General features: G+C 38.6%; 3 protein-coding genes across 3 annotated transcripts; 2 read left to right on the forward strand and 1 right to left on the reverse strand.

The window, feature by feature from the left end:
• The first annotated feature begins 461 nt into the window (after positions 1–461).
• LOC129802218 (protein king tubby 1) lies at positions 462–14,505 on the forward strand. Its single transcript, XM_055847870.1, has 6 exons — positions 462–679; positions 5,768–5,975; positions 10,473–10,838; positions 10,922–11,112; positions 11,179–11,316; positions 13,737–14,505. The coding sequence occupies exons 1-6, from the start codon at positions 629–631 to the stop codon at positions 14,004–14,006; spliced, it is 1,224 nt and encodes a 407-aa protein (XP_055703845.1). The 5' UTR covers positions 462–628; the 3' UTR covers positions 14,007–14,505.
• A 4,031-nt stretch (positions 14,506–18,536) lies between these two features.
• Positions 18,537–19,254, reverse strand: LOC129802219 (apoptosis regulatory protein Siva-like). Its single transcript, XM_055847872.1, has 2 exons — positions 19,031–19,254; positions 18,537–18,962 (listed from the first exon to the last, which is right to left on the reverse strand). Exons 1-2 carry the CDS (start codon positions 19,143–19,145, stop codon positions 18,616–18,618), a joined length of 462 nt encoding a protein of 153 aa, XP_055703847.1. The 5' UTR covers positions 19,146–19,254; the 3' UTR covers positions 18,537–18,615.
• A 344-nt stretch (positions 19,255–19,598) lies between these two features.
• Positions 19,599–25,492, forward strand: LOC129802220 (sorting nexin lst-4). The gene is made up of 3 exons (XM_055847873.1): positions 19,599–19,701; positions 23,215–24,267; positions 24,336–25,492. The coding sequence occupies exons 2-3, from the start codon at positions 23,242–23,244 to the stop codon at positions 24,927–24,929; spliced, it is 1,620 nt and encodes a 539-aa protein (XP_055703848.1). The 5' UTR covers positions 19,599–19,701; positions 23,215–23,241; the 3' UTR covers positions 24,930–25,492.
• Positions 25,493–25,622: the final 130 nt, after the last annotated feature.

Below are 25,622 nucleotides of genomic sequence, written 5' to 3' on the forward strand. Positions count from 1 at the left end.
CTTTTATGACAAAAAGACACTTACTAACAGAAATAACTCGTCGCCTTGGAAATTCTTTGCAAAACACGTTCGAACTGACTGACTGCTTTACTATTGAATCACTGAAAATGTACTGGAAGCACTGGAAGTATTTTTGTATACTTGGAATATATTTCCCCCTTGGGTAGGAGAACTTTTGTAGAAATTATGGAACCTATTCCCCTTCCAATAGGCACTTTTTATACATTTTCTGAACTAAACACAAATGTATCTCGTACTTTTCTTTGAAAATTCTACAAAAGACTCCTCAAATAGTGAATTTCCCGCGTGAAAATTCAAGCTACAGTCTTCAAATTGTAAAAAAAAATTGCCATGAATGCCGGAATATGTTCCACAAACCATCCGTTAATTTTCAAACAATTCGAAAAGTCGTCGAAAAGGCCGAAATTCCAAATTGGATTCCGAAAGAGGGGAAGTGTTAATTTTTTGTGTGTCAAACGAGTTTTCCTGTGTTGACGTGACGACGCGCTTCTCGAAACATACGGAATTTTCTTCTCTTGCACTCAAAAATCCACTTTCTCCACTAAATAGTCCCCGAAATCTATTCTTTTAGTGCTAAATAGTTGTATCAAGTGTCCCCCCACAGTGAATGATCCACAGAATGGCCCTAAACAGTCGACATCAGAAATTGGAACAGCAAGTATGTAATCTCTCCTTGATGACCCCTTTAGCATGTCCTTTTTTTACCACTTCATTCAATTCCCCCCAACTTCAACCCCAGTTTATCATAACTACCAACTCACACTCCTCCCTGGTCCACCTGGATGGGTTTTCCCATAGTAATGTGTTCAATGAAAGTGTCCCAAGGTGCTAAAGAAAATCGAGAGCGTCTCTTTGTTTACTTTTAATTGTTTTGAGCGGAAGAAGAGACACATGAGAAAGCACTTTCTCAGGGAATCAGTAGAGCTCCCCCGGTGGTTAATAAAAAATAAAATTGGGGACAGAAGTAGAAATTAAAAGTGCTTCTGCATTAGATGGATGTGTTATTGACAATTTCTGGTAAAATGACTCTTCCAAGGGTGGCCTGGGTAGCCTAGATACCTCAATATGTTCAGGGTACTTCGTTCAGGGCTTCTCAAACTTTAAGCAAAAATCTAGGAGATTTTTTGGTATAATATAAAGCTCTATAAGAAAATAAAATTAGATAGGGGACTTTATAAATTGTAAACCCTTTCATATTACCATTGCTTAGTTATCTTAATTAAGAAGTTGCATAATCCTTTATATTGGAGTAGAGATCGGAATTAGGGGGTGTGAAATGAAAATCCTGTCTAATTGTCCTATCGCTACTGTCGAGTGTCGATTACGGACAATCGAGATGATAACTTGCATTTTTTGTCGCTAGTGTCGATAATTCTCGTCACTAATTTATCGACACCTCTGGAGCTGTCGATTTGTACTTTCGAAGTGAACTTTAGTGAAAATTTTACACTTTTTAGTAAGTAAATACCTCTATTATTCCCTTAAATCCTCTATTAATTTTGTTAAGTAGTAAATAAAAGTTCTTGTAAAATTTTATTTATTCTGGGCCCACTATGAAGTATGGCATTGTTTGAAATACAGTAAACTCTCGTCTACTGTATCGGGAATATGGGGAATCAGGAATATGGGGCAAAATGTCATCCGGTTTAGCGATAGAATTGAGCGTCAAATCCTTTGTAAATTCCACAAAAAGTGCTCAATTATAAAGAATCACGATAAAATAGGAAGAACTACAGCGAATTTGAGCGAATTAGCTTCATAATTAAACGTGAAAATTGCCAACAAAATTTGTCGCCCGATTGAAAAAGAGCCGATTGAGTGAGAGTCTACTGTATTCTAGGCCAAATCGAATGCGGAAAATTTTATTATGTTGATAATGTTCAATCCATCACAAAATTATCCTTGAACCGACTAAGAAAGGCTCATCGAAGGAAACATTTACCATGCTCGGTGTCATGTTTAAAGCACTGCTGTCCAGGAAGTTATAGGAGAAATATCTTATGTATGGTGATTAAGTTGAATCTGTCCAGCCGGAACTCATGAGTTGTTGTACATGACCACAGATCCGTTAGTTTTTTTTTCGAAGCTTCTGTCCTTCTTTGACAACTATATAAAGCACCACAATCGAACAATAATCCACGCACTGATTGAATAGAGAAGGATATCATTCCTGAGATTCCTGGAACCATTTCTTCACTAACAGCAGTTCAGCAAGTTTTCGAGGATTAATTATTTTGTAAAAATCTGAAGCAAATAAAAAAGACACGTTTGATTATATAGGTTTTTGTATCAGTGAAAATTTATTACTTATCTTCCGGGAAGCTCCAAAGAGTGGTTTTGATTTCAAAATTTTTGTACCTTCTCGCGCAATATGAATGTTGAATTACCTTAATATCACACTTTCCATGAAAAAAATGTTTCTGAGTTTATATTTTCATTTAAAATCAATTAAATCACTGAAAGAACTCCAATTGCAAAATGAAAACAACCAAGAGTGAGGTTATTTTGTACTATCCCAAAGTGTCACAATAACGAGTAGACAATGCGAGAAGAGCCGACACTCATTTCATCTCATCATTTGGATCTAACGATACTAGGGAATCGATAGTGTCGAATCGATACTAGCGAGAGTCAAAGCAGAGGAACCAACATAAAAGGAAAAAGTCGTTTTTCTGCTTTTGTAGTGGTAGTCGCCAGCATTTGAAAAAAAAAAAAAACGTCGCCGAGATTGCTTTTTAAAGTCGATTTGTGAAGTTTAATTAATGAAATTTCAATAAAAATTGGTGTTAGAATAAAGAAAATAGTTTTTAGAATTAGTTTAGTGACACAGAATTGGTTAAAAGACGTGATTTGATGGTAAAAATAGGCTAAATATGGGTAGTCCAGCGACTTTTGCAACATTTCATAATTCATCGAAAATTATGAAAATCATGCAGAATATCGGTAATTTATGAATTGGAAAAGAAAATTGGTGAGTTTTGGAAGCATTTGTCGCTATTTATTTTGTGAATTGTTCGTGGAAAATCCTCGGGAAAATGTCTTGAAAAAGTGATTGCTTTGCTCGAAAAAATGCACCAAAATGATTCAGTTGTCAAATAGAAGATGGCGGACGGTGCCCTTTGCGACATTTGTGTCAATGTTTTTCACGTAATTTTGCACGGAAGTAACCAAATTTCCATAATAAATTCATTAAAAATTATTAAAGAATTGGCCAGTAAAGAAATTTGTGAGAAAATTCTGTGATTTTCACTGTTTTTTCTTAAGTTTTTTTTTAGTATGACAGTTATTATGCTAAAGATAGTATCCAGACCAGATTTTTCATCTGTTTTGGGGCTCTTTATGATTTTTTTTTTAGGCATCCTGGCATTCTATTTGCTCTTGAGGAGGCCCCGGAGGTTCTAGGTAGACTTCTAGGCAATCCGTGATCTGTTTCGAAGCCCTCTGGACACTGAAATTAACTCCATTGGAACACGAGAAATGTCACTGACTGGAAAGAAATTCCTTTTTATCCTTTAAGAATTGCAAAAATCTCACATCCTTTGCACTGTAAGGATTCTAGAATAGTTTCTTTTCTTTCTAAAGGAAGAAAAGAATAAAAAACTTACAAAAAACATAAAAATTTTCCAACTTTCTATAAGTGTTTGTTAACGAACTGTCTTTTGGTCTCAAACAACCTGCAAGTGTCACAAATTTATCACAATTATCGATTTTTTTCATATTTATTAGACCTCTTCCAACAAAATTATGCAAGAAGAATTCCTCAAGAATAATAAAAATTCCTAAAAACATTAAAATATAAATGCAACATCAGCCACTTTTTTTTAGTATTGCCAGATTCGAAAGTAAAAACGACTTTTTCCTTTAGTGGTGGTTCCTCTGGTCAAAGTAATCATTTCACCCCAGGTTTGCCATTCACGATTCACTATGGCGACAGTAGTTGTCGATTAGCTTATCAGAGCTGCCTGTCGTCGTGGGTACACGCGAAGCCATCCCGGCGCCGGTCAAAATCAAAAATTGAGGGTCAGAAAAAAAATTTTCTGGCTTTTTTGAGCAAAACTTAACTTTATATCGACGGCTCCATTCCATACTATGCCAAGTCGACTTAGCCTTTTATTACTCCGAGAGATATGTTATTCCTGGGACCGAGACCTACAACTGCTGAAAATTTAGTGGTCATCCGACGTCCGGGTAACGAGATATTCCATTTTTTCGAAAAAAAATTACACAGGGAGCATAGGAAATCGCCAACTTCAAATGGCTCTCCTGAAATGTTGTCATTCTGAGATAGCATAGTATGAAATGGAAGCGTCGATATGGTCGAGGGAAAAATTTTAATTTTGGGTCACCGGTGACCTAATCGTCCTTAAAGGATTATTTTAGGAAAAGTGAAATTCACATCAATTCCGTTATGTTTTTTGAAAATATTGTTCAAATTTGAGGAACTCTACTGTACCAAAATTTAGGTCAAAATGTTAATTGGAAACAGAGATATAGATCAGTCAATTTTCGAACTTTGACCCCTTATAAGTCGGGTCAGAGGTTATGGAGCAACTTAAGTGTTCTTTTTTGCTTATTAAGTATAATATGCGGCTATAACATACTAAAATTTGAGCCCGATTCGTATAATGCAGTTTTTGAGATATTTAATTTAGAAAATTGAGAAAAAAAAATTTTAATAATAACGCCCCTAGCTGTGGTTTTATGAACCTTTGATGTCAAAAGAGAAGTGATATTTTATGAGAGCTTTCCAAAACGCCCTTACTTTTTAAATTCTGACAATTAGAACTGGAGCTTGGGCCATGTTAAGAAATTTCTTTGGACCCTTTTAGCTCGGGTCAGGGGGGGGTCAGGGGACCTTAAATTTGATACTAATTGAAAGGGGTGGGGGATCAATGCACTAAGTTGCAATTTTCACCCGATATTTATAATCTTTACCGAAAACCGCAAGTCGATATCTTTCTTAGTTTGGGAGCTATTAAGCTCCAAAGAGCGGCCGGTCGGCCGGCCGAGAACGTAACTTAGCCACCGATACATACGTAATCAGGAAGTGGCAAAACACATTTTGGCAAAGTTAGGGCCCGATCGGGGGACATGAAATTTTGATAGGATTATAGTAGGTGAGATTGTTAAGAATCGCTCCTAATATTAGAGATGCAGTAATGCTCCGGTACATTTCTATGAAAATTCTACACAGCTGAAACGCTTTGCCAATCCCTCTTTTTTAATAATTCTATTAGGATAAGATTTTCTAGGTGCCAAACCATGGTCAAGCTTGCAAGTTCCCACGGTGGAAAAACAGTTAAGCCGCTAAAAATAAATCAATCGAAAAACTTTATTTTTTTTTTGGTTTCATGAATTTTAAATTCACTAATAGCTTTGGCATATGAAGAATAATGTAAATTTGCATATCAACGAAGACAAGTGTAAAAGGAACATAAAAACTAAATGTTTACCAAGTGCAGAGCACGTTGCAGCACAAACAGAGCGGAAAATGTGCTTATGGGGCACTTAGAAAGAGAAACACTGGTGGAAATTAAAGTTTCGTTTATTCTAGTTGAGAATAGTACGAGTCCAAGGGAGAGAGTGTTAACAAAAGCATATATTGATCGCTTTTGAGCGCGGGGGAGGATTGTTGAAAATATCAACGAGAATTGTGTTTTGGGTATTTTATGCTGACTAATGCACTATGTACTTATTCATCGTGAGTACTACAAGGTAGGATTTCTGTTGCTCTTCCTTATTGCAGCGTCAGCTGATGGAGGCATACATAAAGCAGAAGAGAGCGTCTCCGGGAATGATTCAGGCCAGCGACTTGCAGATCTCGCGGCCAATGTCCGGAGCACGTGGTAGTCGCGAGGCGCCATTGGCATACGATGGACCCCTCCACTTCATGACACACTCCACAAATCCTGATGAAATTGTACCCTCAAAAACCACCCCAACCGGCAACGAAGGTAAGCAACGGAAATGGGAAAACAAGATACCCCCAAACCCAAGAGTTCATCGAACACACGGAGTTTTCGTGTTTTTGTGGAATGGGAAGAAAATTCTTTCCATTGAATTATTCACGGTCTCGCGTTGGGCATGAGTGACTTTTCGATCCAAAGTGTTTTTCCCATAACGATATCAAGATAAATTATTATGTGTAGTCTCAATTCACCTTCGAACATTGGCCTGGAATGCGAGGCAGAGCATGAAGCTGCCAATATCATCTTTTATTGCTTTTTCTTCCGCAGAAACATTTAGTCAATCTCATGAGAAATCTCTGTTCAAGCCATCAATTATATTTTTATTGGAAAAGTAAACAATTAAAAACAATTAGCAGATCGATTTACTAATATTTCTGAGAATTATCAACTTATTTTAATTTTTTTTAAGCTAAATTTCTATTTATTTAATATTCTTAATTCAAGAATCAGGAATTCGATAGAAAAACAAACAGATAAAAAGATATGGAGGAAATTAGTGATTAAAAAGTTGTAACATCCTATTTTTAGGATTAATTTACCGTAGATCATATTTTATAAGTAATTTACATCTTAGGCTATAATTCATGTGAGCAACAGTTTTGTCAGGTACTAATATTATTAATGCGACACAGCGCGCACAGCAATCCAAAGGATAACTATGTCTTCTTGCAAGAGATATTTCTAGACTAGACGTGCATATAATTCAATTAGTCAAAGTCCCAAACGCTAAAATTCCGAGTGGTCGAAAACACGAAAGGGTTGAAATACCGAATAGCCAAAATACCGAAAAGCCAAATTTCCGGACGCATATCACGAAAACCTGAACGCAAAAATCCCGCGAAATCAAAATCCCGAACACCAAAAACTTTTAGAATCCTTAAAACCAACATCCCGAAAAGTCAAAATCCCGAACAGTCAAAATCTCGAACAACCAAAATCCTGAACGCAAACACCATGAAAAGTCAAAATTCCGAACACCCAAAATCCTTAAAGCCAACATTCCGAAAATTCAAAATCCATAAAAATCAAAATCCTAAAAGCCAAAATCTCGAAGAGTCAAAATCCAGAAAAGCCAAAATCTCGAACGCAATAATTACGAAAAGCCAAAATCCCGAACGCTTAAACTCCGAAAATCGAAATTCCGAAAAGGCAAAACCCGGAAAAGCCAAAATTCCGAACAGAAAAATCCCGCAAAGTCAAAATCCCGAACACCAAAAGCCCGAGAGCCAAAATCCCTAAAAATAAATCCGCAATAATTACGAAAAGCCAAAATCCCGAACGCTTAAACTCCGAAAATCGAAATTCCGAAAAGTCAAATCCCGAACAGAAAAATCCCGCAAAGTCAAAATCCCGAACGCCAAAATCCTGAACGCTTAAGCCCCGAAAGCTAGAATTTCGAAAAGTTAAAATCCCAAAAATCGAAAATCCCCAGCAGTTAAAATCCCGAAAAGCCAAAATCTCGAACGCAATAATTACGAAAAGCCAAAATCCCTAAAGTCAAAATCCGGTAAAGCCAAAATCCCGAAAAGTCAAAACTTCGAAAAGCCAAAGTCCCGGAAAGTCAAAACCTAGAAAACCTAAAATCCCCAAAATTCTGGAAAGGCCAATATCCCAAAAAGGATCAAATCCTGAAAACCCATGCTTTCGAACGCCAAAATCTTTAAAGCCAATGGCCCGTTCGGGCCAAAATTCCGAATGGTCCAAAAGTCCGAACGACAACACCCCGAAAGCCAAAATCCCAAAAAGGCAAAAATCCCGAAAAGACCAATATCCCGGAAAGACCAAAATCCCAAATGTGCCAAAATCCCTAACGTCAAGCCCTGAACACCAAAACCGTGAAAGTTAAAATCCCAAAAAGTCAAAATCCTGAAAAGTGAAAATCCCGAAAAGCCAAAATCCCGAAAAGGCCAAAATTCCGAATGGGCCCTAATTCTGAAAAGCTAAAATCCCAAGAAGACAAAATCCCGAATGGGTCAAAATCCCAAAATCAATTATATAATCCAGTTCAAATGTGAATTGGGTATGTGTGTTGCTGACTTATTATATTGAGAGAGTTCGAGGCGACAGGATCAATCATTTTGTGGAAAAAGTGATAGATTGGGGATAGAAGACTGGACCGTGGTGTACAAGGTTGTAGCGTGATTTTCGGTCAAGTGCAGTAGAGCTAACTAAATGGAATTTGATCATCTTTAACGTCCGGAAAATTCCTGGTAACCTAAAGGGGATTCGAACCCGGTACACTTGCATTTTAAATCGAAAACTTTGACCCTGCACATATTGAGTGTTTAAATTGTCTCAGGTACTTTTATGGCATTATGGTAGGGCCACAAAACCTCGTTGTTGTAGGACCCTGTTCCTGCCACAAAAAGGTGGAAACGTATCAGGTTATGGGGTCCTTCTCTTCCGTTATCTTACATGATCTTCCATTGAGTGCCGCCTGGCTCCATTTCAGTCATCGCGAAACCCTTAGGGCAATAATTCAGTGTATTAGCAGGTGTTTTTTTTCTAAAGAAATGTTAGAGAATGAGTAACTCAGTAGGATCGCGAATTTGGGACACCTAGATTAATAATACATTCCTCTTTATACTCAGCCGTTTCCATTAAGGGAATTCTGTAACAATATGACAATGTCATATGACGAATTTTCATGATAAATTCGAAAACGCAGTGAGCATATCGAATAGACATTGGAAAGAGCTCTATGAAGTTCTTTGTAACTGACTTAAGTCGGTTATTCGATTACTTCTTTCGAATTAACCACTCAAAAAAAAATTAAATTTACCATATGACATTGTCATAATGTTACAGAATTCCCCTGCATGTGTTCGGAGTTGATTCCGAGACGTTCTTAAGCAACATTATGAGTTTCCTTCAGTCACCTTCACTTAGGTATTGCCCGAGTTCGACACCTCTTCATAATGGTTCCTCATAATCCTTAAAAGTCTTTGGGGTACCCATATCGAATGTGCCCCAGGTGACGGAAAGAGTACGTGCATAAATAATTATGAGTACACGTCTTCATTTTTGTGGACTACCCCAAATCTCAATAAGGGAACTTATTCTCAACAGCTAAGAGCAATATTCCCATGATAAACAAAAACAGTATTTAAAAGTGTGTACTTGTTGTGATAAAATCTGGGACGGATTAGTTAATTATTCATAACAAAAATTATGCACATTCCTGGGACAAAAAAGACAACTATCAGCTGCATAACTGCCCCAAACAATTTTTGAAACATTGCGTGATTGAATGCAGAGGGAGTGTTTGTAAAATAAAGTTATAGCCAAGAGGGGCTGTTTCGGACAGAGTTAAGTTATGTCCAAACGATTTTATTTTTAGTGACAATATTGATTTATTATCTTAACAGATGTTTTTGACAAGAGCCTCAAGTGTTGAAATGAATTCCACAATCAAGGCGCTTTTGTGGAATTTTAATCTTGGTGTGGAACATAGAAAAATTGAATGTTTATGTCATTTTAAATAGCGTCATATCACCAAGTTAAGTTACTTTGTGGTAGAGCAGCCGATCTATAATGCAAGTGTCCAGGGTTCGAATCCCTAGGTCCCCTAACTGAACTTTCTGAACCACATAAAAGCAATTCGGGCAATTTGCCATACGTACCAACTGTGTTTCAGCTAGTTTTCGAGTAGTTTCCATGTCTGCCAACTTTGTACGCAGTGGGAATATGTGAGAGAGGAGCAAGATAAAATACTTGCTTTTTGGGGGCACTCAATAGGTCAAATGGGTTAAGTAGTAGAGAACTCGTTCTATGATGCAAGTGTCTCAGGTTCGAATCCCCTTTAGGTAACCAGGAATTTTTCTGGCGTTAAAGGTGTTCGAACTGCATCCAGTAAGATTCACTGCGCTTGATGCTAGGGGGCGTGGGACTGACATCCTCATGTCCGTATATTCCGAACTCCCTTTACGGAAGTCCTAAGTTCCTCTATGAAACGCTGTGCTACTATTATAATTTCGTATAACTCGATTCAACTTCAGCAAATAATCTGTACTGTAAGCAAGCCGTATATTCAGTACGATTTTATCCAAATCTAGACCTTACTCGTCCATTTAAAATTTATGAACGTTTTACAATTCTATGCTCTCAATTCTTCCAGTGTTCGTCAGAAGGGTATTCCTCTTTCAAATTAAAAGAATCTGATTTTTCTCCAAAGCTTTCAACCTTTGGTATGGGTCTTCTTCAGTGGATCGATTTAGAAACTTTTAAGTATTTGACTGAAGAAGACCCATACCAAGGGTTGAAAGCTTTGGAGAAAAACCAGATTCTTTTAATTTGAAAGAGGAATACCCTTCTGACGAACACCGGAAGAATTGAGAGCATAAAGTTCCCCGTCAGACTCCAAAAGAAAGAAGTTTTACAATTCAGTCGTAAATTCGAATTGAAATTCCTGTCCGAAGTACCCCTTACTTTCTCTACTCTGTCCCCGCGTGCAAAATACTGACTCAATCAAACTCCACGCAGACTTTATCCAGGACATCGAAGCGACGACGGGTCATGAGGATGAGGATGAGGAGAGTACGCCAATTGAACCCGTGGCAACGACGCCCACGAAGGGCAAATATGGAGAGCGTCACAGTGTGGGAAGTGTGAGGAATTCAGCGACCCCGGTTTCGCCTGCCAATAACACAAAGTCCCCACAGCCCAGCAATGAGCTAGAGGGTGACGTTGTGGGGCAGGTGGAGCATTGGGTAACGTCTCCAGCTCTCCAGGGTGTTCTCTATAAATGCCGCATAACGCGGGATCGTAAAGGCATGGATAGGGGACTCTTTCCCATCTACTACCTGCATCTGGAGAAAGATTATGGAAAGAAAGTGTTCCTATTAGCCGGTATGCATAGCTAATTTATTTTAATTCATGCAGGGAGATCGCTGAAATTCCCAAATAAAACTTAATAAATTGTGTCTAATTAGGTCGAAAACGAAAAAAGAGCAAGACGTCCAACTACGTCATCAGTTGCGATCCAACGGATCTTTCAAGGCAAGCTGATGGTTTTGTTGGGAAGCTCCGATCGAATATCTTCGGAACGACTTTTTTCGTTTATGACAATGGTAACAAAATGAATTCAGATACTCCCAGGCAGGACTTGGCTGTTATTATCTACGTGAGTTTGTAAAATATTGATAGCATACCTGAAGTTTTGAAGGGATAAAATTCTGAAATTTTTCAGGATACAAATATTTTGGGGTTCAAAGGACCAAGAAATATGACAGTTCTTCTGCCAGGAATGACAGAAGATGATCAGCGTGTGCGAATAAGTTCCTGTGATACACACCAACAGGGCCTTCTAGATAGTTGGAAGAATAAGGTAAGTGAACTTTACCTCCTTTAAAACGAAGATAGAATTTTGATATCCTTCATAAGTGATGACGAAAAACGGGCGTTTAGTGAACGGAAAACATGATATGATAGCGATACTGTGTCTGCAAGCGTAGTACACAGAAGCCGTGATATAGTTCTAGAGTAGCATTGACCGCCTTGGGGGTTAATAGAGGACGTAGGACTGGGGGGTGCATATGAATAATGGTCCCGGGTTGATGGTTGCCTGGGTGCAGCGGATCCGAAAGATAAAGTATACCCAGAGACAAATCATAGGTTGCAGATTCCAGATCGAGATGCCATGAACTCTGCTTTGTGCAGACGATGTAGTACTGGTGGACAAAAACAGGAATCTCTTCTATAACGTAGACTAGATCTCTGAAAGAAGACATTGGAGGGCGGGGGACTCAAAGTAAGTTACTCAAAAACTGAGTGTGTATACCTCAACTTCAGCGAAAGCACTGAAGGTAGAGGATCTCTATCTATCTATGGAGATAACCTGCCTAGAATCAACAACTCCAGATATCTTGTCCTTGACAGTGTCCTATTCCACGATGGTTTTTTAGCTGCAGATATGGAACACAGGGTATCGGTTAGGTGGATGAAATGACATCAGTTCACCGGTGCGTGAACTGACGCCGGTCCAAGTTCTTGTACGCAGGTGATTTGGTTCTAGCTGTTAAAGAAAACATGTTTCAAGACGTGAAGACCCAGCTTGAAACCTGCCTTGTATAGTTTTCTAGTTTGTTCTAGGTTGGAGGGTAACTTCCTGAAACACAATTACATGCTTGGAGTAACTCTCGATCGAAAGCTCACTTACAAGACCCACTGCAGTAATGTTAACAAGGTTAAAACCCGAAATAACTTGCTGCGAAAATTTGTCAACGCCAGTCGAGAGCTCAGCCAAAACTGATGCATATGTCTGCTCTAGACATATTTTGTTTGTGGGAAGTCAACCCAAGTAATCAATTAAAGCAACACTTCATATGTGGGATCCTCAGTCTCCGGTTACCATTGTTAGGAGTCTCAAATTGGCGGATCAGTGCCCCTCGGTCAGTACACGATTGTGTTTCAGGCCAAGGTCTTCACGATCCTGGTTGGTTCTCGGAGTCTAGTGGAATCTGGCATCGAGAGTAGAAAAGTTCAAATTTACTCAGATAGTAGAGCTGCGATTCTGTCTATAACAGGATATGAGTCGCGTTCTGCTCTCAAGACTGAGTGCAGAAAAATGTTAGAAGCGGCCTAACCGAAATGTGACGTCGGTCTACATTGGGTACCTTGACACAGGGGCATAGTGGGAAATGATGAAGCGGACCGCCTTCATTAGTCCCGAACCTGCTGTAGGGATTTCCTTGCAAATGAGGAAATCTATTATACAGGAGGATTTATTAAAACTTCATCAAACAGAATGGACCGCAACTAAACATTGTCGCGTGTCCAAACTGTTCATGACCAACTTGAATAAGAAAAGGACAGCGTACCTGGTGGGAGGCAGTCGCTGAAGAGCCCAGCAGATTGCTAATGTTCTAACCGGTCACTGTCTGTGTAACAGTGTAACATAATGTGCAGAGGATGCAATCAAACTGAGGAGACGGTCACTCACTATGTGTGTGACTGCCCCAGCTTATGCAACATCAAACGAATGCTGCTAGGTAAAGCGGTGCTGTTTGATGAAGACCTGTCAAGATTGAAACCGCTCTGTTTGTTTATCTAAAAAACGGGCTGGGTTGAACCATCTTGCCCTTAACAGGGATTAATTTAATCGGGAATACATAATGGACCCAAAAGGAGGCCTGGGTGCAGCGGTTCCGCGAGGTACCGCCCCCACTGTAATCTAATGTCTGCTCTTGCACTATCATTTTCCGTAGCAGAGTACGCAGCTAAAGTATGGGAGAGATCCGCGCACGCTAAGCAAGTTACTTACTCACTTAGGTGGTTATAATGTCCCTTTAAGGGAACGGACTACTTTCCATCAGCTCGCTCCAGGCACGTAGCATATGTCGCTGTCGAAATGTCCGTCCTGCGGATGGGTCCTTGCGAGTTTTCGTAACAATCTTGCTTTTATAGAGAACAATCAGCGCTAAAGCAGCGAACAAAGGATACTTGCACTTTAGGTTTCCGGTAGATTTTCGAATTGGTTTTATCTCTTCGAAAGGTTATTACTCAATGGAGCCATTTTGTGTACCCATTTGGCAACCTCCTCATAAATATTTCGTGGTTGTAATCCCGGAGACACCTTAGAGTTAACGAAGATCTTTATTTGCGTTTATCCAGAAAAATATACAAAGTCTTCAAGGGATTGCTTTGAGATAAACAAAACCTTTATTCGAGAGAACTTCAACTCCAGTCGACCCAGTTCAAACCTTAAGGAAATGCAGTCATATTCATTATCATCTCTTTTTTTTTCAGAATACAGACAACATTGTTGAGCTGCACAATAAGACGCCAGTCTGGAATGATGAAACTCAGTCTTACGTGCTGAACTTTCATGGACGCGTCACTCAGGCGTCCGTGAAGAATTTCCAGCTCATCCATGACTCGGATCCCGACTACATCGTCATGCAATTTGGTCGGACGTCTGAGGATGTTTTTACAATGGATTTCCGATATCCTCTGTGTGCTTTGCAAGCCTTTGCCATTGCTCTGAGTAGCTTTGATGGCAAGTTGGCGTGTGAATAAGATTCAGCCACAACTTGCAAATCCATTTTTCCGTGGGTTTTGGACATTTCAGAAAGCTTTAAATTTGATGCCCAAAATCATACACACAAAAAAAATTGAATTCTCGTGAGAGATATATTTTTGCTTGTCGGTGTGCTGTTTGGTTTTTTCTTTGCCGAGACAAAAGGTGTGAAAATCAAAAGAAACCTAATTTGTGTTGCCTTAAATGGAGAAAAACAAGAATCTAGAGGGAGAGATTCGAATATCGTGTTTATAGAGTTAAAATTTGAAATTTCTAGTCAATGAAAAAAATGCTCAATCGAACAAGTTCTTTAGAAATTTGAGCATGAGATTGTAGAGAAATAAGGAGAAATCTTGACAAAGTAATTATAAGAAGTGAGACAATTTTATCACAAAAAGAAACATCATGGAATTTAAGATTATTCATATCAAATTTTGTTTTTGGTAATTACTATGTAAGGATAATTTATTGACACTAATTTATTGATATAAAATGTGAGACTTGCTGTGTGCTTTGGGGCTGCTCAGTTAAATTCAGGAGGAATTTGTTCATTTTTTTATGAAAAGTTCAACCAAAGGGTTTGTTTTAAGAACGTAATAACTTCGAGCAACAATGTCTAGGAGCGCTAAAAGCGAATTTCGAAAATTCGGTGTCTGATCTTTCGAATAAGTTTTAGTATCTTGCAGTGGTTGCAAGTGACAGTGAGATCTTTGAAAAAATACCATGGAATTTACATATCCTGATTCTAATTAACTCTTTCCGGACCACAACATATCCAGCGAACGAATTTCAGTCAAACTCACTTTATTGTAAGTCTTAGTGGTCAAATATGATACTTTTGTAGAGAAAGAATTTTCTCCGCCTCTGGGAAATTGGAAAACTCATGGGAACTCTCGTCCCCTACAGAACGCAAAAGATAGAAACTTGGACAAACTTCAATTTTCCAAAAGCCAATAATATCAATTTTGTGAATTATTTTTGCATGTCAAATGACTCCTTTACAATGTTGATCACTAAAACAAGAAGAATTATTGACCAGTATCTTGTGGGATGTCCAGGAAGTGCTAAAAAGGACACCCAGCTCCTGCTTGCCAACAGATTCCTCAAAATATTTCACAGAATAACACTTTAACACACATTTCTCTCAACAGGATGTTATTGCAGACACATTAAGCTTTCTCAAGAGCCAAAAAAACACTTCCTGGACAATCAGAATTCACCAAAATCTGGAAGAATAGGAAAAACTTCCCCGAAAGCAATCTCCTTCGCTGCCAAATGTCAAAATTATCGGCCATATTGACAAAAATTTCGCTCCCGCTTGAATTTTCTTACAAGGTTGGTGTCAAAAAGCAAATGGCGGACATTGGCGGGATAACCTTACATTTGACCTCTAGATTTTTGGGGACGAGAGTACCCATCAACTTTGAACAAGTTTTTTTTTAAATTTATGAAAAAATTGTTTTTCGAATTTATGTAATCTGTAATTGATAGTTATCATACTTATTGGCCCCGAGAGGTTTTTCCTTATTCGGGTCTAGAAATATGAAAAAAGTCACAATATGTGCAAGGAAGCAGAAAATCGAAAATTCACGATTTTTGACAAAAAATATCTTAGCTCAGGAGTTAATTGGGATCCTGCAAAAAATATCCTAGATTTGGACATCCTTATAGTTTGTAATTATCCAGAAGAATCGGAATTTTATCGATTCTAAATAGTCTAAAAAAATTCTTTTTTCCACGGGTACCCAGAGTCCCAAAGGAGACGAAAGAGTTAAAAAGAGTTAAAATCCGTAACTTGACTTGGCGACCCTATCAGCAATCCTTTACCGAGGGCGCATTGATCATTATTATTTTTTCGATTGATCCATCCGAAATTTCCTTTCGGCTATCCTCCTATGAACACAGGATGGGATCGGGCTGGACGTCTCATGACATCCACACAACCATTCCACTTGTTCACTGCTCTGAGGAGTGTTCTATGGCAAACGCGAATGGAAGAAACGATACAGTGTCGGAAGCTCTGGAACCTTGAGTGTTTTAATTTTGTATTAAACCACCTCACCGACGCTCACCGGAAGGACAATTTTGTCCTAAAATAGCAGAATAGAAGTCTAACCGTCGGTTTTACCTACCAGAAATTATAGCTAACCTACCCCCCAATTCTGAGATAAATCTATAACTCTTAAATCTATAAATCGCCCTTTAAATATCGATTCGTATTCTCTGATAAAAATCTTGAATTTTAAACTGTCAAATTTATTTAAACTTTAAGGACTGTAAATTTCGAATTCTACGCTAAAGTTTTACAGACTTAAAGATGTCAAACGGACCAAACGTCTATAAGTTGCCTTAAATTTAAAAGCTGCTCGAGAGGACCTTTTAAACCTTTAAGTCCAGTTCAATTTGAGATTTTCAAATGTCCAAGAGGTGTGTTTAATCAAAAAGTGGGTTTAATTTATCACAAAGATGTATATTTTTCTGGAGAGTGATGTAGTTGATCATTTACAAATGTTTTTGCGGTGTTCCTCTCGGGTGGCTCCATAGAATTCAATTTTTCCGTGAGATTTGACACAAAGGGGATCATACCTGTCCTTAATACGTCCAGAGTATCTCTGTGTTCCGGAACAAAACTGATGAAGCACTCCTTTTGGCTGAGAAGTCGTCAGTTAAATCAGCATTTATCGTAACTTCATTTTTGCGATTTTGAGATATATACATATTCGGAATCAGCGTAATTTTGTTTATTAAACGCACTTGTGTAAAAGAAACTTTTATAAGCCCAAGCGTGGCTTGTAATTTGCAGCAAAATTGCAATACTTCTCAATAAAACGTTTATAAACTCTTCCAAATATCGAAAGACAGTGCGAATAGTGTAACATGAAGTGAGAAAAAAATCCCTACCCATCTGTCATTAATTCAAAACAAAACAAGCGACGTGGCGCACAAAATTTATTCAATAAAATTTATTAAATAAAACCTTTTAGGGACAGGGATAAGAGTTTAATTGATAAATTTATTCAAATAAAGGTGCTTATTATCACTAGAGTCATTGAAATTGATATAATGCATTTTTGAAAATTGTCGTAACTTCCAGAATCTCCATACATTGGAAGTTACGGCTTTATAAACGATGGAAGTTACGATAAAATATTATTGTGTTTCTTCTAACATATTTCTCAATATTGCAGCTTTTAAATAATTTTATAAAGATTTTCTCGAGTTAACTTACAGTTTATTAGTGCCACTTTTATTATTTTGACTCTAAAAAAGTATCGCATTCGGGGCTCATTTTTAAGAAAAATAATATTGAACTGAAAATTTCGTCTCCTGAAAAGTTGTCAAAAGGAAGTTACGACAAATGCTGATTTAACTGACGAAGTGTGTCGGGGCCCTTCTTACTTTTCTTCGGTCCAGATGAAGCTCCTGGAACCATAAATTGATCTCGTCACTTATCTACAGCCACTTCTTGTTTGAATTACTTACCACTCGAAATTAATTGACTTGAATTGCTCATTTTTTGCCAGAAAAAAATTCTGAAACTCGGAAATCTCTATGAAGTATGAGTATCACATGGAGCAACTGCCGATAGTTCGGCGATAACTGAACTCTGCTTGATTTACTGCAGCGGAATTGCGACATTGAGGAGAGGAAGAACAGTGGAGATTGTTCTTTTTGTTGACAATAAATCTGAACTTATGTACCATTAAAACTGGAACGTCTTGTTTTGACATCTTGGATAATCAAATTTCTTTAGGGGCGCTAAAGGCTATTTTATCCAAAATTCCTATAACTCGGAATTCGAAATCTTTAGCGTCAAAATTAAAGTTTTAACTTAAACCTTTAGGCTTCTTTATCTCAGATTTGGGGGGCTAGTCCCCGCTAGATAGAGTTCGCTCTATAATTTTTCGAATTTCGAATCAGTTCGGTTGTCAGTACTGTCACTGTCACATTCAACCAGTGAAGCTTAAAGGATTAGACGCGAGGCGGCTCCCGAGTGAGTCCGACAGCCTAAACGTAAAACAGAAGAATAAGAAGACGCGTGGCCCTTGAAGTCTACATGGAGGCTCTATTCCGGGAGACTAGCGATGAAGATAATTTTCAATTTGCTCTGGTTGTTCTTTTCAATTAAGAAAAAAGTTGGCTACTATTAAGTTTATCTGGGCTTATCATTAATTTTTGGTTCTACAACAGCCTTATTCCATGACATCTTGACCGGTTCATTGTCATTTTTGTAATCTAGAACGAGGGCTTCGTTCCTACTTCCTGATCTCAATATTATTTGTATTTTTCGAGCCGTTTAATACAGTTGTTGGACAGAATCTCATGAATTGAGCAGCCCCACAAACTTTCCCAAACTTCATCTACCCTGGGTGAATTGCATTTGTTAAACTAAAACTAAAGGATCTGAACAAAAAAAAAACTACACATTCCCACACTATTTGCCATAGAGGCCAATTGTTCTTTGGGAGGACTTCCGGAGAGCGATTGTGGCATTCCTTCGTGACATTAGAATAGCAAAAAAGTTTCAATGAAGCGATGGAGATGGATTATATTGAAAATAAATAGCAGAAATACAATTTTACAATGGTTTTTTTTTCTCTAGCAAAATCACTGATAAATGGAACAATTGTCACAGATAGGACGCTCAAGGGAGCCGCAATTATAGAGCTTGATGCAGGTCTCGCAGATTCCCTTCCGGCACCACAAACAGGTATACCCACAGAATTCACACAGCTCCAGGTTGCAATTTGAGCAGGTGGTATGGTACCCCGTAGAAGCTTTAAGGCATCCTGAACAACTTCTCGGATGGCTTTCCGGATGAATCAGAGCGTTTGTTTGGACGTCTCTAACCTCTCCGCTGCCACAGAGAAAAACAGCTTTGGAAGAGGATTGGGCATTGGGATCGTCTGTGGACTTCCTGTTGGCACCACTGAAGAGCATCTTGTGGGTTTTCTCTAGAGAAAAATCACAGGAAAATTGAGAAAATGTCATCAGAATGAGATACTTTTCCCGCCAAACTTACCGTAAATCTTTGAGAGTTTCTCCACATTGTTATTTTCCACAATTTTTTCATTCAGGAAAATTTTACAGCGAGGGGTAAATGAATCATCTCCAGAGTGCTTCCTTTTTAAATTCATTAGGAATTTTGGACAGCTAGAAACGCTAGGAGAAGAACAATATTGCACGATATTAAACAAGAAAAACAAAGTTGACTCCCGGAGAAACACAGAACATGGTATAACTGGACAAACATATTAACACTAGCCGTACTCACTATGGCGTTGTTATCTTGTAATCTGTAATCTGTAAAGGGCTGTTAAGGCCATCATCGTGAGTGGCAAAATAGTCACTTTGACGTTTCGTAATCTTGTTAAGTTTTTTTGTTTACATTTTGGTGTTTGTCGTCACAATGAGTCGCAACTCATAAGGTAGCGATCTTTTTCCAACAATTTTCTTAGTCTTCGCTGACGATGTTAATTCGCTGGGAATATTCTATGCTATGATATGCGTTCTATGTCAATATGTTTCCGCCTTAATTAAAGTCATTTTTATCCAGCAGATGGAGCTGCATCGTGCAACAGCAGCGCCAGATAGTGATCTGGTGGCCAAAATCCAAAGTTCTAGTGTCACATTCTGGAATTTGCATCTCAATTTTTCGTGCTTTAATTTTCACCAAATTTCTAGTAATTCTATGTAAGTGTTTTAACCAAAATACCCCTAAAAGCCTCCCAAATGCCCCATGAATCAAATGCAGTAGTTTCCACTCTTTTCTGCGGCTGATTTTCCATGGAAAACCTCTCCCCAAAAAGTTGGCAGTGAAACATGGTGGTTGTGTGAGTGAAAAGTGATTTGTTTTTTCTCGAGCAAAAAATCACTTTTATCGTGCCTCTGTATGTGTCACCCAGAGAGAAAGAATAATTAAATTGCAAAGATGTTGATTGAGAACAAACAACGCCTTTGGATCGTCTGCCAGATGTTTTTTGTTCTGAAATTTCCGCAAATGAACTTTCCCCACGTCAAACAGGGCCCTCCCGGATTTTATTCAATTTGTCGTTCTCTAAATTGCTCTTGGGGTGCTTTTATTGCCCACGATGTTGGGGAGACAATGCCGCACGATAAGAGTGGAAATTACTCATCAGACTCATTATAGATACTTCAATTCCGGGAGATTTCGTTGTTTTCCAAATGCTGTGATTTCCCCTATAAATAGCCTCTTATTCAGAGAATTTCTTTTAACGCTGCACCGTAGGGATGGCTTATCAGTAAGAAGCTTATTAGTGAAGTAATTCGATTGGTATCCCCCTAAAAAATTGTAACTATCGTGATAAAGGCAATTAATTCTTTGTATGACTTTTTTGACGCGTACGAAATGGATGGAACAATTTGTATTGAAGGGCTAGGGGAATGCCGGGTATTGGATCACTGTATGGTCGTCTGGATCACGGTCTGATAGATGTAGACGGTAGACGTAAATGAGTCATCCAGAGGGAACATTTAGTTCCACCAGAGATCGATAAACCAGGGTTGAAATGATAACTGTCCCATAGCAATGTATCGCTAGTGTCGATTATGAGCGATCGAGATGATGAGTTGCATTTTTTTTGTCGCTAGTGTCGATAATTATCGCCACTAATTTATCGACACCTCTGGAGCTGTCGATTTGTACCCTCGAAGTGAATTTTAGGGAATACTCCCTCTGTTCCGAAATAATTCGTACATTTGGGAAAAATTCTTGTTCCGAAATAAGTCATACGTTTGGGAAAAAATGGTATTAGGTGAGAGTTTGTTGGTAAATGTTTTGTGTACCACAATTATCTCTTGTAAAGAACTTTTGTCAATGTTCAGAACTAAAATTGGGGTCCAGTCTTCATGGTAAGTTGAGGAACGAATGTCTTAAAAATGTCTTATTTCTGGCATTAAAATTAAATGCAAAATGGTGAGAGATAGAGACTTGGGACCTTGAGGGACCCCCACGTAAGTTACCGCTAAGACCATTAATATGTCCTTACTTTTTCCCTTGCCCCTCCCCATCCCCTGAAAAAATCGTACGACACGTTCTCGACCAATCCTTAAAAATCATGATTTTGAAGGGGAAGGGGAGGGGTGGGGAAAATGAGGAACATATTTATGGTCCCTGGGTCAACTTATGGGGGGTCCGCCGAAGGTCTCAAGTACCTATTTCTAACCATTTAGCACCCATATATACGAACACATAAAAAAGGTTGTTCTTTTTATTGCTTATTCTGCAAAATTTGAGCAATAGAAAATTTCATATCGGTAATAACTGTTGAGTTCTACTTGTGCATACTAAAAATTTAGAACAAATCCTAGCCTGTAATGCTAATCGCAGTCCAATTATTAGTAATTAACTATCTACCGGAGCTCTTTGAAAAAAACGCGAAAAATGGACAACTTCAACACATCGATTCCTCAACTTACCATCGTCGTAGGATTCCCATATTATCCCTGAACATGGAGGATAGTTCATACATAAGATATTTGCAAATAATAAAAACATTTTCTAAAACCATTCCGTAATCCCTAGTTTTTCCCCAAACGTACGACTTATTTCGGAACAGAGGGAGTATTATTTTACATATTTTAGTACGAAAATATTTTTCTTTTAATTTATCTTAATTAAAGTTTTTTTTGTAATAATAAATAATTCTCATGAAATAATATTTATTCCGGACCCATCATAAAATGCGTAATTGCGCAGCATAATCTCCACCAAAACGAATACCATAATTTATGTTCTATCGATTCTGATCGACAACAAAAATATTTATTGCTAATGACGCATGATCTAGCCCCCGACGAAGAGTCGAATTATTTCAGTTTTAATTTATTTCAATTTATTCAACAATTGCTTTTGAGTTTGCACTCTTGAAAGCCTAACTGTGTTATCACACTTGCACATTAAAATTTTAATATGATTCACATCATTCACATTAATTGTCGCTGGTGAGAGTCCAAATGTGTAATTTGTGTGTTTGAATCATTTTATATTCAAAATTTGATCTATTTGTTGATAAAAAGGTAGACTTTACCCGTAAAATTTGATATAAATTGATTTATAGCATTAATGCGAAAAATTAATGCAATTTTCTCTTTAATTTTTTAATGTAAAAAATATTTATACTTTAGGTAAATTTAAACTTATTTTTGCAGGCCAAATCAATAAATAGAAAAACCCCAAATATTAAGTGACTCAAAGACACAAATAACATATTTGGATGCTCACAAGTGACAATTAATGTGAATCACATTAAAATTTTAATGTGCAAGTGTGATAACGCCGTAATACACAAAAACTGAATTACATTCAGTCTCGGCATTATGCACTTCGGGATTATGCACATACAATTATGCAATTTTGCCTACCATTAGGCGTCAATTTATGAAATCATTTTTGAAATACGCCTGAATGTATACTATATTGTGAGTCGGGAAATTTGAAAACAGTCTGCTTTTTTTTTTCAGAGTAAAACTTTAATTTCTTTTATTAAGGTAAATTTTTTAAATATTCTATCAATTTATTGAAGAACTCTGGCCAAAAAATACTGTTTGTTAATGCATTTCTATTAAACAGTTCAATCTTTTTTGTTTTAACTACTATTACTCCGCGCGAAATTCGTTCTACGGCCGATTTATTCAAAAGAAAGCCCCTGCAGGTATGCAAATTTTCTCGATGCATAATGCCATTTCGCGCGTTTTTTCGCTCCCGAAAATATGTTAAATCCCGGGACGGAGTGTATAGAGATACATATAAATAATAAATGAATAAATAGATGTGGTCAGGAAGCATTATTTTGAGCCCACCGGCGTCTAAGTGTTGGTGGCCAATCTACTGCAGAGTAAAACGGTGGAAAACTCCTTCTCAGGTTGTATAAGCCATCTGCATCATTAAAAATATCTTCCTGACCAGAAAACAAAAATCCGTTTGGATAAGCCGCCGTTTCTCTTGCTGAATTACAGCTGGATACGATGTCTTCAGAAAACCCCAAGTCACTATCTTAAGCCGTTTGACTTCTGGCATTAGAAGGACCAATGAATGTTTGTGACGTCATTGTCAGTTACGATCAACTTGCTTATCGTTACGGTTCATAATCTCAGCAATTACAGTGAACTAACTCCTTTAAGATTTTGTACATTATAATTAAAATTCTGAATCTTGAAAGTAAGATTTAATTTTGGCTTCTTCAGGAGCCAATTGTACAGCCTAGCAACAAGATGCGCGTGAAGGCCTTGTATGACTTCACGGGAGAGCCTAACACATCCGAGCTATCCATTCACGAAGGCGAGGTGCTTACTGTGACCCGGACAGATGTAGGGGAAGGTTGGTGGGAGGGTAGCAATAAAGCCGGACGTACTGGTCTCTTTCCTGCGGCCTACGTTGAACCTGTATCAGAGCCTCCGGCGGCTCCGGCTCCAGTAGCCCCAAAGACAGCCCAGTATCCACCTCTGCCGCGCTACGATCAGACTCCCGACGACTGGAATGAGCAACAGGATGACTGGGAGGACGATTGGGACGATGATCAGGATACCTACTCGGAAATAGGCCCTGCAACGGGCACCAACAGCCAACCTGCTGCTACGCCTTTCAATCATACGGCAGCTCTGCCACCGCGACCGGCAGATGACGCCATCTCTGTGACGTCGGCCAGTGCACCAGTGAAGAGTCGCTCGAAGATGTTCAGCAAGTCCAGTGATTCCTACATCATGGGGATTACGCAGGTTTCGGTGCCGGAGAGTGAGAAGGTGACCATTCTGCCAGTGGATCATGGCTTCATGTGGCGTCACACCAAGGAGGCCTATACAGTTAAGGTGGCGTCGCCCAAGAAGGAGACCAAATTCAAGGGTATGAAGAGTTTCATAGCCTACCAACTGACGCCCAGTTTCAACAATGTCTCCGTCTCTCGGCGCTACAAACACTTCGATTGGCTCCATGGGCGACTCGTGGACAAGTTCTCCCTCATTCCCATTCCACCGCTTCCGGATAAGCAGATTTCGGGGCGTTACGAAGAGCAGTTTATTGAACATCGGAGAGTGCAGTTGCAGGAATTTGTTGACTGGATGTGTAGGCATCCGGTTCTGTCGTCGTGTGAAGTTTGGATGCATTTTTTGACGTGCACGGACGAGAAGAAGTGGAAGAGTGGCAAGAGAACGGCTGAGAAGGATCCCCTGGTGGGGGCTGTCTACTGTGCAGCAATTGTGGCTCCGGAAAAGCAACTGCTGCAGAGTCAAGTTGACATGCAGGTTAGTTTTTGTTTACAGTGAAGTCGGCGAGCGGTAGAACGGAAATTGAATGGTATTTCAATGAGTAGGTGGACACGTGCGGTAACTTTGTGCATCAGATGGACTCGGCAGTGAAGACGCTGTCAATCATTGCCACGGAACAGACAAAGAAGTATCAGATGCAGTGGAAGAAGGATTTCCAGAGGATTGGCGAAGGGTTGTCCGAACTGGCGAGATCTCTGGAGGTGGATGAAAGGAGAGCCAGCACGAGTACTTGCCTATCGAATTCCGTTGGTCTGACAGCCGGAGTGTTCATTGGGATTGGGCAATTGTTTGGGGATCAGGCTAAACACGATTGGATTCCGTTGTCAGATCGCCTGCACATCTACAAGGGCGTTCTTGGGGCCTTTCCGGACATTCTGTCGGAGCACAAGAATGCCATGGCGAAGAAGAGGGACTGCGAGAAGTTGACGGGAGATCAGAAGATGAGCAATGCTCAGCTGCAAGAAGTCAATAGGCGCACGGATGTGATGTCATACGCCGTTATGGCGGAACTGTCACATTTCCGGGCGGAACGCGATAATCACCTAAAGGGGACACTGAGAGAATTTATTGCCGCCCAAATTGCCTTCTATCAGACCATTGTGTCTCGTCTGCAAGCGGCTCAGCAGTTCTTTGAGTGAGAGAGAGAGATCTTCGTGATCTTCTGGGACCAGAGAAGTGCATTTACAAGCTTTATTCTGAACAGTGAAAAAGATTCTGTGAGAGTGTCTCTGGTGAACCATGAGAGAAAACAAACAACTTCAGTATATTTCGCCCCCTCAAAAACTTCCTTCAATCTCCCTTCCTTCATCCACAAAAAGGTAAGAGATTTATTTTTATAATACTAAGAAAAAAAAATCATTTTTCGCTCATCCTGATTTTAAGTCAAAAGAAAAAACAACATAAAACCCCTTAAAAAAAATTCAATTGGGAATTTTGGAAGAGAAAATTGTACACAAATTTTTTTATTTAATCATATTGTTTATTTTCAATGCAAAATTTACTATTATACACTATACATCTTTGAGATATAAAAAAAATCGTGTTTATTGTTGTAGCAAAGATGGATTTTGCTACAAACAAGATATTAATGACAGGTATTTGTGAATGAATATGGTGGAAAAAACAATATTCCAAGAAAAATGTTTTCATTTTGTATATTTTCAAGATTTTGCAATAAAATTTACCAACTTGCAAAATTAAATGGAATTCTTCGGTCTGCTGGGTTTTTTTTTAATGTTTGGCTTGGAAAAAAAGGAAAAGCGAGGTCAAGAGGCAGCAATTTATTGAGGACGCTTGAAATTCGCCAATTTATTAATTATTAATCAACAGCA

The sequence above is a fragment of the Phlebotomus papatasi genome, chromosome 2 (assembly GCF_024763615.1).
Source record: "Phlebotomus papatasi isolate M1 chromosome 2, Ppap_2.1, whole genome shotgun sequence".
NCBI lineage: Eukaryota > Metazoa > Arthropoda > Insecta > Diptera > Psychodidae > Phlebotomus > Phlebotomus papatasi.